At 52.2% G+C, this 12,774-nt stretch overlaps 6 protein-coding genes across 6 annotated transcripts; 3 read left to right on the top strand and 3 right to left on the bottom strand.

Annotated features, from left to right (window-relative positions):
- Window positions 1–225: 225 nt before the first annotated feature.
- On the bottom strand, window positions 226–2,753 carry AUEXF2481DRAFT_304798 (uncharacterized protein). The gene is made up of 5 exons (XM_013486957.1): window positions 2,025–2,753; window positions 1,199–1,890; window positions 1,089–1,137; window positions 779–979; window positions 226–727 (listed from the first exon to the last, which is right to left on the bottom strand). Exons 1-5 carry the CDS (start codon window positions 2,491–2,493, stop codon window positions 435–437), a joined length of 1,704 nt encoding a protein of 567 aa, XP_013342411.1. The 5' UTR covers window positions 2,494–2,753; the 3' UTR covers window positions 226–434.
- Window positions 2,754–2,844: 91 nt separating this feature from the next.
- AUEXF2481DRAFT_41513 (uncharacterized protein) lies at window positions 2,845–4,094 on the bottom strand. The gene has a single exon (XM_013486870.1). The coding sequence runs from the start codon at window positions 3,867–3,869 to the stop codon at window positions 3,069–3,071; it is 801 nt and encodes a 266-aa protein (XP_013342324.1). The 5' UTR covers window positions 3,870–4,094; the 3' UTR covers window positions 2,845–3,068.
- Window positions 4,010–5,938, bottom strand: AUEXF2481DRAFT_304796 (uncharacterized protein). The gene is made up of 2 exons (XM_013486956.1): window positions 5,619–5,938; window positions 4,010–5,568 (listed from the first exon to the last, which is right to left on the bottom strand). Exons 1-2 carry the CDS (start codon window positions 5,712–5,714, stop codon window positions 4,147–4,149), a joined length of 1,518 nt encoding a protein of 505 aa, XP_013342410.1. The 5' UTR covers window positions 5,715–5,938; the 3' UTR covers window positions 4,010–4,146.
- A 491-nt stretch (window positions 5,939–6,429) lies between these two features.
- On the top strand, window positions 6,430–7,733 carry AUEXF2481DRAFT_47445 (uncharacterized protein; the record flags this gene model as incomplete). Its single annotated transcript, XM_013486900.1, has 2 exons — window positions 6,430–6,608; window positions 6,659–7,733. 2 exons carry the CDS (start codon window positions 6,430–6,432, stop codon window positions 7,731–7,733), a joined length of 1,254 nt encoding a protein of 417 aa, XP_013342354.1.
- An 808-nt stretch (window positions 7,734–8,541) lies between these two features.
- Window positions 8,542–9,227, top strand: AUEXF2481DRAFT_41510 (uncharacterized protein). Its single transcript, XM_013486869.1, has one exon. It carries the CDS (start codon window positions 8,670–8,672, stop codon window positions 9,123–9,125), a length of 456 nt encoding a protein of 151 aa, XP_013342323.1. The 5' UTR covers window positions 8,542–8,669; the 3' UTR covers window positions 9,126–9,227.
- A 1,670-nt stretch (window positions 9,228–10,897) lies between these two features.
- Window positions 10,898–12,601, top strand: AUEXF2481DRAFT_30860 (uncharacterized protein; the record flags this gene model as incomplete). Its single annotated transcript, XM_013486817.1, has 1 exon — window positions 10,898–12,601. One exon carries the CDS (start codon window positions 10,898–10,900, stop codon window positions 12,599–12,601), a length of 1,704 nt encoding a protein of 567 aa, XP_013342271.1.
- Between the last annotated feature and the right edge of the window lie 173 nt (window positions 12,602–12,774).

Raw genomic sequence — 12,774 nt, 5'->3', positions numbered from 1 at the left:
CTCTAGACTGAGTATGAGCTTCCTCCTATGCTGATGCTCTCAGAGCCTTGAAGGTGGAGCTTGACATGGCTATTTAGCTGAGCAAGGACGAGCTGCAGCAAGGCACAGTTACATCTCAATGCAACGAATCCAAGATGGGAATCGGAAAATATAAGACGCAGCCCAGTGCCATCGCTTTCAGATTCAGAAAACTTTCTGCTTTGAGACAGCCACATGAGACAGCATTCCGCGCACGGGTATGAGCTTTGACAGGTTTGACGGATTTGATTCGATCTATAATGCGATTTGAGTCCGTACGCACTGAGGGCTATCCATGCCAATTGCATCAGCACCAAAGAGCAGATCCCTCTGACCACTCCCTTCGCCCTGAACTCCATGTTATACCCATGCTGATTGATGCAATGCATAATCTCCTTTCAACAAATGTACACTCATCAAGAAGACTCTGCCTCGATAGCCTCGCCAAAGACATCATCCTCATCATCACTGTGTTCGCTCTCGCTAGCAGGCTCCCATCCAGCTTTGGCGCGTAAGATGCGGTTCTCTTCTTTCAACGCAGCGATACGACGGCGGTACGGCAGTGCTCCTTCCTCGTGAGCACGCTGAGCTAGACGCAGGTATTCGGATAGGCGCATTAATGAGGCTTGCCAGGCTTGGTGCGTAAGCTGGGCTTGGATGGTTTCGTTGCGTGACGTTTCGAGTAACGAGTTGTAGTGTGCGTGTAAAGCTAGCACTGGGTCAGCATTTTGGCAGGAACGGAGAGCCTGGATGGTCTGACCGATGGTTGCGCTCTGGTGGTTACGAGCGTACTCTTGAATCTGTGTTTTGAACTTCTGAACAATGTCTTCGGCGTAATCAATGACGTCGTTGGCATCCTTGCATTCTGCTTCTAGCTCGTTGATGCGAGACAAGGCGTCGGACAGTTGGGCTTGCAGAGCGCTTGTGTCGGCATCAGGGGAAGCATGAGGGACATGAGAGTCTGGGAAAAGCTTGAATATCAGCGAATGAACGAGGGAAGCATAAGGAACAGCAAGGGTATCTAAGCGCTGTGGATGACAGAAAACGAGCAAAAGCATGAACGACCGTACCGTTTGCATCTCCATTCGGCAAGACTCCATTCTCAACAGGTCTGGTGGTCTAGAAAAAGTCGTGTGAGCAGCCGAAGCAGCGTTTCCATTCCTTGGGAAGAGAGGCGTACCTGGGCACGTGTGAGGCCCTCTTGGAGTTCGTCATAGTTCTCGCGATTCTGTTGCAAGACCTGGCTCAATTCTTGCACCAACGACCAGATGTGTTGCATATCGCTGTGGTGACCGGCTGCAGGCATATTGCCCCCAAGAGTGTATGGGGCCGAGTTGGCCATAGCAGGGTTCTGTGCGGCCATGGAGATGGATCGAGAATAGATGTTGTGAAGGGCGCGGGCGAGGTGATGAGTGATGTTGGGATCGTTCAGCGAGATGAATTCCTCATGGTCGTCGGGGCTGCTGGAGTTGAGAAGAAAATCCGAGCTAGGGAAGGTGGGAGTCGGTGGCAGAGGACGGGTGACCAGGGCCAGTGACGTTGGGCTCTTGCCGGGGGTCGGTGTCGTTCCACCGTCTCGCTCCCTGATGGCTGTGCGTACCGAAGTGTCAGACTTTTTGTCGCCGTCGCTGTCTGATTCGCTGTTCGACCGAACGATATAGCTACTGTATGGCTGTGTGAATCGCGGGCTCGTCTCTACTGCGCCGTCGTTGTTTGGTACTTCTGCGGATGCTCCGTCGAAGTCGCGTGCAGCCTCTGCTATCTCGGCAATAACCTGCTCTACGGATCTGTCAGGCTCGAGCTGTTTCGTGTGCTGAAGTCGCTCAAAGGTAGCGACAAATTGATCTAGTTCGCGCTCGTGCTGTTCTTTCTCTATTGCAAGTCAGCGAGGAGTCCATGATGTGGCTCGTGCTCACTGTTGATCGCGGTTCGGCCCGCTGCCGTGTGCGGACCAAGAATAGCAGAATCTAGCACCCGGGAGACCATGAAACAGTCAAACAACGTACCTTCATGTTCGCGTCTGCGTTCGCGTGCGACTTTCTCTCTGACCACAAGCACATGCTCAGGAGTCACTCGTAAGAGTCCATCGTGTCCTGCTCGGAGCAGTAATCCACCGTGTACGAGAACTTGCTGAATCGCCTCAACTGGATCGCCATAGTGTGGGAGCTGTGGAAGCCGCGGCACCTCTTTCGCCTTGAGACGAACCTCACGGATTGGAGGTCTGGACGAGTAATCCTGAATCCTTGGGTCATCCGTCATCTCATCATCCATGTCTTGCCACTCGCTGCTGGGTTCCTCCCAAGTGTCGATTCCAAGCCCGATGACCTCTTGCTGGCCTCCCAACTTTCGCTCCATGGTCCTACCTCTCACTTTGAGCTCGGGTGCACGATAAAAGTCATCCGATCTTTGGACACCTTTGCGCAATTTGATACGTCGGAATCCTGCCCCCATATGGAATCTGGATTCGCTAGACATGGTTGCGGATGTGCTCGTCGGACTGCTTGTTGAGGTGAGTGTGGTTGACTCGATTCTGGGCTGCTCAATTGCTTTTTTCGATCAGTTTGACGGTCATTACTGCGGAGAGATCTTCAACATCATTTACAGCATGTATCTTCGTTGACGTTGGGCACCTTCGGTAGACCCAGCTTCAGAGTTCGTTTTGCGAGTCGTGGTGTGGGTGGTTGAGATGGATCTGATGCGTCGTCATTGTCATCACCACCACCGCGCAAACGTCCGCAACCTGACGAATAAGTCAACAAAGACGTCGCATCTTAGTATAACCCCACGCAACTTACCCGGTCTGTTCGCTGATGTTGTCGTGTCCATGGGAATCTATCTCTCTTGGTCCCGCACCATAGCAGACCAGTCCGTCTGCTGATTTTTCACCACATGGCTCTCGATCTTTGTAACGTCGAGATTATCGCTGTAGTTGTCCGCCTCGACGTAGGCAGCAGGATTACAGTCATCATCTGCATCATCTGCTCTGTTCGGCAGGTGTCTCATGTACTCGTTGCCTACTGAAGATTGTGGTTCGGCAGTTTCCTCGGCCTCTAGCTTGCTCTGCTTCGCTTTATCGGCAGGCTGTTTTGTCTCGTCGCGTGCTTCCTTCCTATCAAAGTCTGAGGCTTGACTCGAGCCCTCTCTACGAAGATGCGATGGTGGAGGCTCTGATGTTCGACTTGAACATGTGACACAGAGTCATCAAGCAGTCTAACGACCTCAAGATCGTCCTCGAACGTTCCCTGAGCCTCATTATCGATAGTATGCAAGGCCTTACTGAGCTTGAAGGAATCTTGAACCTTAGTTGTGCTTGTTTCATTCATGCTGAGGTCTCTCCCCAACCTGGTACTCCTTTTCGCGTTCCGTGTGGAGGCAGTTTCTCTTTCTACTGTTCGAGCAGCCACTTGGAGAGAAGGTCCTTCGACATTGGAAGCGAGTAAGCCTACGTCTCGTAGCTCTGGTGCTACTGTGCTTGAAAGAGGTTTCCCAGACATTCTGCCAGTCGACTGCCACCTTTTCGGCGCGGTCCAAGGTGCTGAGGCGCAGGCTCTCCTTCTTAGCATCTCTTCCAGGTAAGTATGCGCCTGCTTAGCTTGGGAGGCATGTTCTTCTACGAGCTTGTCATCAGGCATCGATGTAATATCCGGTGTGATGACGGTTGACAACGAGCTATGGCTCAACATTCTCTTGAGCGTATGACTGAGTGCAAGCTTCGGTTTGGCGGCCTTCGTCTCTTGCTTGTTGGTTACTTGAGCAGCAGTTTCTGTCGCGATGATTGCTTTGCCTTTGCCATTCAAGACGAACCTGAATGACTCAAGCGGCTTGTTCTCTTTGGTTGTGGACTTTTGCATCATGATGCCGATGCTGATTATACGTATAGATGCTGCGTACTGATGTTTAGCGAGGAATACAATGTTGGCAGGTCTGTTTTCTCGGTATGATGGGTGGTGCTGACGAATAGGTTCTCAAGCAGAGCAGGCAGATTTGGGAAGCAGCAAGAACGTGATGACGTTTCGCCGATCATTCCCGTCGTACCTTACTCTACGTTCATTTGATTGATACATGACTTCTTCGATAGTTTAGACAGGAAAGAAGCATTTCATTCAGTATTATGTTCGTTCTAGTCGCTCAATCGACAGATCTACTGGTCTTGCGACCCCAAACTTCGTCAGCATCAGCTTTACCTTTGGTTTCAGGCACCGCCCAGAAAACGAAGGCAGCCAGTATGGCAGCAAAGGCGGCGAAGATGAAGTAAACCTTGCCTCCACCGAGCTTTTCGTTGACGATGGGAAAGAACTGCGCAACCACAAAGGTAGCGATCCAGTTGGCCGCCAGTGCCCAGCTCTGGGTTGCCCCAACGGCATCAGGTCCAACAAGCTCCGAAGATAGGATGAAAGGCACAGGTCCCAAACCGAGACCAAAGGACGCCACGAACGTCAAGACAGTAATTGCTGAGAGGATAGGGATATGTCTCATGATACCGATACCTAGTAGCAGAGATGAGACGCCCATTCCGAAGATGCTCACAAGGAGGCAGACTTTGCGGCCAAGCTTGTCGGTAAGGGGAGCGCAAGACGTGGTCACAACAATGTTCAGGATTGCCACCAGGACGTTGAGCAAGGCGGCATTCGCTGAGAGCAGGTCAGAGAGCAAGGAGACACCATACATAACTATCGAGTTGATTCCACATAGCTGTTGGCCAATCATGATGACGACGACGGCAATGACAGCAGGACGGGAGTCTGTGTTCTTGAGGACAGCAAGAGCACCGAGAGCTTCGACAGCTTCTTTGATCTTCTTGCCTGCAGAAGCGTCAGAAGTGGGGTCGCTTTGTTCGATGCCGCCGGGGTGCACGCGGTCTTCGTTGGAGAGGAGGCTGTCTTCTTCATTATCCATGTCTTGCGAGCTCTCCAGGCCCCAGCCCTTGACTTCTTCATCTATGTTGGCTTCATGGCCTCTCAAGTTACGCAGAACGCGTTTTGCTTGTCTTTGGCTACCATGGTCGGCAAGCCATTTTGGACTCTCTTGTCCACCGATGAAAAGTCCGAGAGCTTGAGCAAGGCCAATAGCGCCACCAACAGCCAGGATGATGCGCCACAGTGAGCCTTTGCTCAGGAAGAGACCAAGGAGCTGTGCGATGAAGATGCCCATGTTGATCATGATTTGGGTAAAGGCACCGAAGAAGCCCTTCTCTTTGGGAGGGGCGATCTCTGAGATGAAGATGGGTGCGATAACGACCGAGGCCCCGGCACCAAGTCCGCTGATAAAGCGACCAATGGTCAGAATGGGTATATCGGTAGCGAGTGCTTCAAAGACGGGCCCGATGATGAAGGGGACGGTGCTGAAGAGCATGGACTTGTAGCGACCGTAGCGAGCTGAGACAGGACCTGCGCCAAGGGCACCCAGAAGGCCTCCCAGAGTGAAGATGGACGAGACGAGGCCGAACTGAGTCGAGTCCATAGGGATGCATTGTGGCAGGCTTGGAGCGAGGGCCGACGAGATGGACTTCTTCTCACATGTTATGATCGACTGGGGCGCGTTGAGTTCCGACTATAGCAACGTTAGAGAGCGAGGTGCACTGTCGACATGCTCGTACATACAAGATGGAAACCGAACAGCAGAGGACCGATGGTAGAGATGAAGAGGACATAGACAAAGTAAGGCGTGAGGTCCTTGAACCACGACTTGGACTCCATTTGGCAGAGACTGCTGTTGTCCGAGAAAGAGAAGACGCTTGCAGTGTTAGAGACGTGCAAGACGTTGCTGTCGGAGAGTGTCAGGAATCAGGATGACCTGCTCCTGCTGGAGCCGCACGCTGGAGCCGCCCTTGTCACATGCGGGCCGTGACAGCCGCGTCTTCGCGTAGAGGCCCGCCCTTCTCTAACCACACCATCTTTATGCCAACCGAGTCTTTCGCTGTGCCAATCCTCGTGTCTGATCATCCGCTCCCGACTCCCTCGTATTTGTCTGTCCTCGCCGCATGTTTCGCTGTTTGTCCGAGCCCTAGTCCCTAGCCACTCCTCTCCACACGCCGCATCATACCTCTCCCGACTTCCGTCGCCAGCTCGGCAACGCTGAAACTCAACTCCTGACACCCGACCGCCTGTGGGGTAAGCATAATCCAAGCATAATTTAATCCGTCGCCATGATCACTTCAACCTCTGCCCTCTCAAATGTGCCTCTTTCTGTGACCGCTTCTGCCGCCAATACTGCAAACCCACCCAGCTCCGCGCCGAGTGTTAGAAATGCAAATCCTGCTTCTGTCTCTGGAGGTAGTCTAACCCTCAAACGAAATCTTCACTCTGCTTTTAATGGTATGTTGTCCTGTGACGTCCGAGCCTGCCTCCATATTGCACTGGACAAGTAGCACTGCGGCTAAATCTCCACTTGACAGAGCCTGCCGATACGAAGATGTCGTCTATGGGATACACGAGTCAGAGGCGCATTAATGACAACTACGATGTTGTAGGCTTCATTAGCAGTGGCACCTATGGCAGAGTCTACAAAGCCCGAAACAAATCTGGACGGGGAGCACATCCGATATTGAGTCGGAACTCTGGGAAGCCTATCGAGGCCTTCGCCATCAAGAAGTGCGTCAAATTACCGTCAATATGAACAAAGACTAACGCCTTCACTCCAGATTCAAGCCTGACAAGGAAGGAGAACTACAGTACACAGGTATCTCACAGTCTGCTATACGAGAGATGGCTCTTTGCACAGAGTTGTCTCACGAGAACGTCATCGCCCTCGTCGAGATCATCTTGGAGTCCAAGTGCATATTCATGGTGTTCGAGTATGCAGAGCACGACCTCTTGCAAATCATACATTGGCACACACAACATCCACGCACTCCTATCCCAGCTCCAACCCTACGCTCCATCATGTATCAACTTCTTGAGGGACTACTCTACCTTCACCGTAATTGGGTCTTGCATCGCGATTTGAAACCCGCCAACATCATGGTAACATCTGGTGGGTCTGTCAAAATAGGTGATCTGGGTCTTGCAAGACTCTTCTATAAGCCACTTCAAGCCTTGTTCGGTGGTGACAAAGTCGTCGTCACCATTTGGTACCGAGCACCTGAACTCCTGCTGGGCAGTCGACACTACACCCCGGCAATCGACACATGGGCGGTTGGCTGCATATTTGCCGAGCTTCTGAGCTTGCGGCCCATTTTCAAGGGCGAAGAGGCAAAGCAAGACTCGAAAAAGACCGTACCGTTTCAAAGGAATCAAATGGGAAAGATCGCCGAAGTCCTCGGTATCCCGAGGAAAGAGAGCTGGCCATTACTTCAAGCAATGCCCGAATATCCCCAACTGCAAACTCTGGCCGCTGGCAATCCCGCAGTCCAGCGACCAATAGGTTTGGACAAGTGGTGGGACAATCTCACAAGAAACAGTCAATATGCGGCCGCGAACATGCCTGCACCACATCGTGACGGATTGGCAATGCTCAAGGCTTTGCTTGAATATGACCCCCTACATCGACTGAGTGCCGAGCAAGCACTTCAACATCCATATTTCTTACACGATGAAAGCAATCTACCAGCAGCGCCTCCGAAAAATTGCTTCGAGGGTATAGAGCACAAGTACCCTCCTCGCAAAGTCAGTTCCGAAGACAATGATATACGGTCAGGCAGCCTGCCAGGAACAAAGAGAAGTGGTCTACCGGATGACTCCTTCCTCAGGCCACCTAAGCGAGTCAAGGAAATCTGATATCGTCCATGTCGGGCGTCTCTTGGAGGGGCTTCTGCAACCTCTACCTACATGCTCGAGGATATTCTCGTGCTAGGTTTGATGCCCTGACGTTTGTTTCCCACAGTGGTCTCCAAGGTTGTTAGCATACCCACAGACTCGGAGGGCGGCTACCACTCTCTGGATCAAGTCAACGAGAGGAGAAACCATAGAGAAAATTTGGTTTCCTCTTCTTCGAGTCGGAGCATCTGAACTCTACACGAACTTGATCACCCCAGCATGACTCGATTGGTTTTGTCTAAGTCCAAGGTCGACCATGAAATTGTAGCCCAAACCCACGAGGCAATGTCGCGCAGGCGTGTCATTGAGATGCCAAGAGACGAAAATCTGCATGAGATATCATAAGAGGTCTTAAGCCACATCGAGCATTTGCAGCAGTTTAACCTGTCTTCAATGTACATATTCATGCCTTACTACACGTAGACTCGTCCTGATATCGTCACGAATGTTAGTTCGTCCGTCGATGATTGTGCGAGGCTTCTAGGCGCAGCGGTGTTCGACGCCCGTGCGCACAGTCTTGCTGGCACATGAGTGACTGCCACCTTCCCTATGCACATTTAGAGACGAACCTACTTAGTAACGTCTTTCGCGCTTTCAATACACTCAACTCATACTCAATCATCGTTACCACCATGGCGAACGTCGAACCAAAGTCCACATCAGAGTCCCACCCGGGCGACCAAGCACAGACTCGCATCCCGACGCAGGCAGAGCTCGATAAGGTTGCTCAAGTGGACATTCTAGACAAGAATGGCGACAAGAAGCAGTTCGGGGCGCTCTGGAGTCGTCATGGAGATATGCCGCATCGAAGCATCGTTATTTTTATCCGTCACTTCAACTGCGAGGTGAGAAGCTTATTCGCACAACGCTCTGACGTCGCTGTAAATACTGACCAGTATGCGGAAGTCGTGTGCCGATTATGTTCGTGCCCTATCGACCAAATTTACTCCCAATGGTCTTGCTTCTAGATCCATACCGACATCTCTTTACATTGTCGGATGTGGAAGTCATACTTTCATCTCAACCTACATGAAGCGCACTGGCTGCGAGTTTCAGATCTATACAGATCCATCGCGAGTCACATACGATACGCTAGGGATGACGTGTAACTTGGGGCTCGGAAAGAAGCCAAGTTATATTTCATCAAGCTTCATCGGAGCGCTCATCGGGACTGGAAACACCCTGGCTACCTTGCTTACAGACTCGGGCAAGAAGAGTCAGAATGGTGGTGAACTCATTTGGATCAATAGCGAGATCAAGTGGGCTCGAAGGATGCTAAACACTCGTGACCATATCGAGGTCGAAGATTTGGAGCTCGTGTTGGCTGGACAGGAGAAGGACAACCTCCAGTAACGGAGCACTTCTCATTAGACAGTAACCAATAGTAATAAGTACGAGACATTTCAGATCGTCAATATGCATCCGACCTGTACACCGTGCAGGCCTGGCAAGATCACTCATGCACGAGCAGGGTCATCCTGGCGACAATAGCTCTTCGTTTTGGGGATGCCAGAACACACTTGAAACGTGCACACGTGCTCGAATTGAGATTCTATTGTTTCCATTCCCAGCGGAGCGGCCGTTGACACTCGGTAGGCCAATATATCTGGATCTACGACGCCTCCTCTTGCGCGTTTCATCGACCGTGGTATAACGCGTGCGGAGGATCTGCAGGCTGGGAGAAGAGGGAGTCGCCTGCAGCTACGCGAGTGCGCATCACAGGATATTGTAGAAAGATATGTCCGAGAAAGATGATTCGAGGATACATCTTCTAGAAATGCAAGGACATTCTGTGATCAAGTGTGATGGAAGCTGGCCACATGAGTGGAACCAGAGAAGCGCGGCATGTGGCACTCGAGGAGCTGGAACGTGAACGATGCGTGCATAGGCGCCGGGCTGTCAAAGGACGGCCAATCAAAGTAAAGGCTGGCGATCCATCTAATTTGCTCGCACCTTTGTTGCGGGTCGTAAACTCTAAGAGCGGTGCTTTTTCCATTCAGGAGCTTCACCCGCGGCCGGCTGCCCGCACAATGGACATCGGTGGTGCCAGCAACATCCAGGGCGCAGTAGTGTACTGGTGGCTCAAAGGATTCGCACCTGTCAGGTGGTATGGGAGATTGTGAGACGAGTCGGATGCTATCGAGCGAGCGTTTCAGGAGATTCTTCGTTGCCCGTCTTGACCGCAATCAGCATAGTTTTTCTTAGCGCAGGGGTCCGAGTCAATGGGTTCACGTTATTCGGGTTCGTTCGCGCATGGTGCCAAGCGCAGCCTGCCGCAAACCCCTTCACAAGATGGCTCGTTCTTTATTCCAGCTTCCTTCTCTCTTTCACTTTTCTTCCTAGTGTGTCCTTCCTTCCCTTTCTGCCTTCATTTGGTGATTGCAGCCTTGTTTCATTTTCTAACTATCTATTTGTGTGTCGACCCTTCCGCAAACTAATAATCTCCCATCCCTCAAAGAGAGCGATTTCTACCCGCGGGCGCGTCCAATCTGTCTAGCATTCGTCGCTGTGTTCTTGTAGAGCAACTTCACAGTCACCTCAATCTTGACACCTGACCACTCATCACTCCGAAACCTCCGGACTCTGACTTGCAACAAAACACATTCTACACATCCATCTGTTCAAAAGCACTAGCGTCAACGTGTGCCTTCTGACAGCCTATCCCGGTAAACGCGTTGGTTCATTGACATCACACCGCACGGCAACACGACAAACACCTTTCCACAGTGTAATCACACGCACTCAACACGTCTGTCTGGTTGAAAGACCGACAAACATTTATTCTCTCGACCACATCTCATACCGCATCGGCCCACCAGATCTCTCTGTACCCGCCGACCGTTTGTGTAATTTCAGTTCAGCATCACTTGGTGTAGCTGCCTGCTTGTTAAGCACTTTGCCTCTACCACGGATCCGTCTACCCTCTCTTGAATAGCATCCAGCTTTCGACGAAGAGCCTTGTGACTTGCCATTCTTCTAACCGGTCCTTCAACATACTGTCACCCAACGCTCCGCATTCTTGCACGAAGCGGACTTAACGAACGGCCGCATCATCATCTTCACTCAGCATCATCGACATCATTTCAGCCCAGATCTTACCTGGTCTCACGAATCAAACTGTAATAATGAGCATGGACGCTGGCGGTCTCGCTCAGATGACTTTTAACGGTTTCTCTTCCAACGGCCTTGGCGCCCCCGGCTCTGGCTTTGCTTCTAGAAACAGAGGAGCCCATAATCACAAGCGCCTCAGTGTTGGCCTCCCTCAGCACATCAGCCCCAACGAGAACCACTCCGACTCAAATCCTACTCCTCGCACTTCGCGCTCCCACCTTCTCGCCGGTCTCCGCACCGCTCCGAAGACGCAGGCCGTCCCGGCTTCCGCTCCTTACAACCAGCTCGATTACCAGTCTCAGCTCGGTGGCATGGACCCCAATACATACAACGCCTACATGCAGAGTGTCCCTCAGTCGGCCTCTGCCGCTAGCTTTGGTGGCAACCACTACGGTGGTGGTCGTCAGCAGCAGCAGCACCAGCAATTCCAACAGCAACAGCAACAGCAACAGCAGCAGCAGCAGCAGCAGCAGCAACAACATCAACAACAACGTCACCAGCAGCAACAGCAACAGCACATGTATTCTATGCCCGAGCAGGTCTTGGCCCCGCCTACCTTCTACGGCCAAGAGGCTGAGATGGACCCCAGCGTGATGGAGCAACTTCAGCTCACCAGTCTTTTCCTCGCTCAGCGCCAACAACAACTTCAACAGCAGCTCGCCGCCATCACGGCTGCTGCCGGCACTACTCAGATGCAGAGTCTGAACATGAGTCAGTTCCAGCAGCCCATGTCTTCTCAAGTCAACAACTACAGCCAACAGCGCTCTCAACAACATTCGCCGATTGAGGTTCCCGGTCAGCCTGGTCTATACTTGGTGTACAACCCCATGACCGGACAATACCAGTACGCAGTGGACAACAACGCTCAGTCGCCCATGTCTCCTGTCTCGCAGAACCAGAACGGGTTCTTCAACGTTGACACTCCCCAGAAGCAGCAACAGCCTGTGTTCCGTGCCGAGATTTCACCGCCTCCTACCGAGCGTCCTACGCCAACTGGTTCGCGCTCCATCACCCCTCCTAAGAAGACATCTTCCCCTGCGTCAAACCTCGCTCACGTCCAGCCTCTACCTCCTCCATCTGCCAACGCCTTCCGCCGTGGCCACAAGAAGGCATCTTCTCTTGCAATCAACGCCATGACTGGAGCATTGGATGGCCCCAAGACCAGCAGTGTTGCTACATTTGGCTCTGCCAGGACCGTGTTCCCACCCACTCCAATGACTGGTACTTTCGGACCTGGTGCTGCTCGTGCTGGAGAACACCCCGTACGTCAGCCCCGCGGTCCTCCCCCGCTCGAGGAGCTCATCGCTCTGCCCACTAGCAAGCATGAAGGCAGCAAGAACTTTGCAACACGCCAACGTCGCCGCGCTCTCGACAATCTTGTTCGTGCTGGTTCTTTCCGCCGTGCCGTCAGTGGATCCCCTCGTGGTAGCCCGATCAGTGAGCGTGAGCTCCACTTCCAATCAGAGGAGGATGAGCCATGCTTCCGCAAGCAGAGTCCTATCGGCAGCGAGCGCAATGCTAAGAGAAGCTCAAAGGACAGCCTTGAAGGTCTCGGTGCAGGCGGTGCAGTTCAGACTCCAGGTAGTGAGAAAGGTGACGCCTTCGACATGGGATCTTTCGTCAAGCAACTTCCCAGTCCTATCCAGCAAGGTCTTGGTCGCAGACACATGATGTTAGGTGTTCTTAGCGCAGCTGAGAAGAGAAAGAGCATGTTCTAGAGCGGTGGGTGATTACTGCACAGGTGACACAGACCACGCAAATCTCATTCTGGTTTCCTTTCTATTCGTGGTTGGGCAGGCTTTTATGATCGGACACTGGGAGTATGTAATCGAGTTGGTAACTCGAGATGTGTCAAGGACTCTATTTATTTCTATTCATAAGCTCCGGCAAA

The sequence above is a fragment of the Aureobasidium subglaciale genome (assembly GCF_000721755.1).
Source record: "Aureobasidium subglaciale EXF-2481 unplaced genomic scaffold scaffold_15, whole genome shotgun sequence".
In the NCBI taxonomy this organism is placed as follows: domain Eukaryota; kingdom Fungi; phylum Ascomycota; class Dothideomycetes; order Dothideales; family Saccotheciaceae; genus Aureobasidium; species Aureobasidium subglaciale.
Note: the sequence above shows the minus strand (reverse complement) of the source record. Positions and strands in the feature narration are given on the sequence as shown.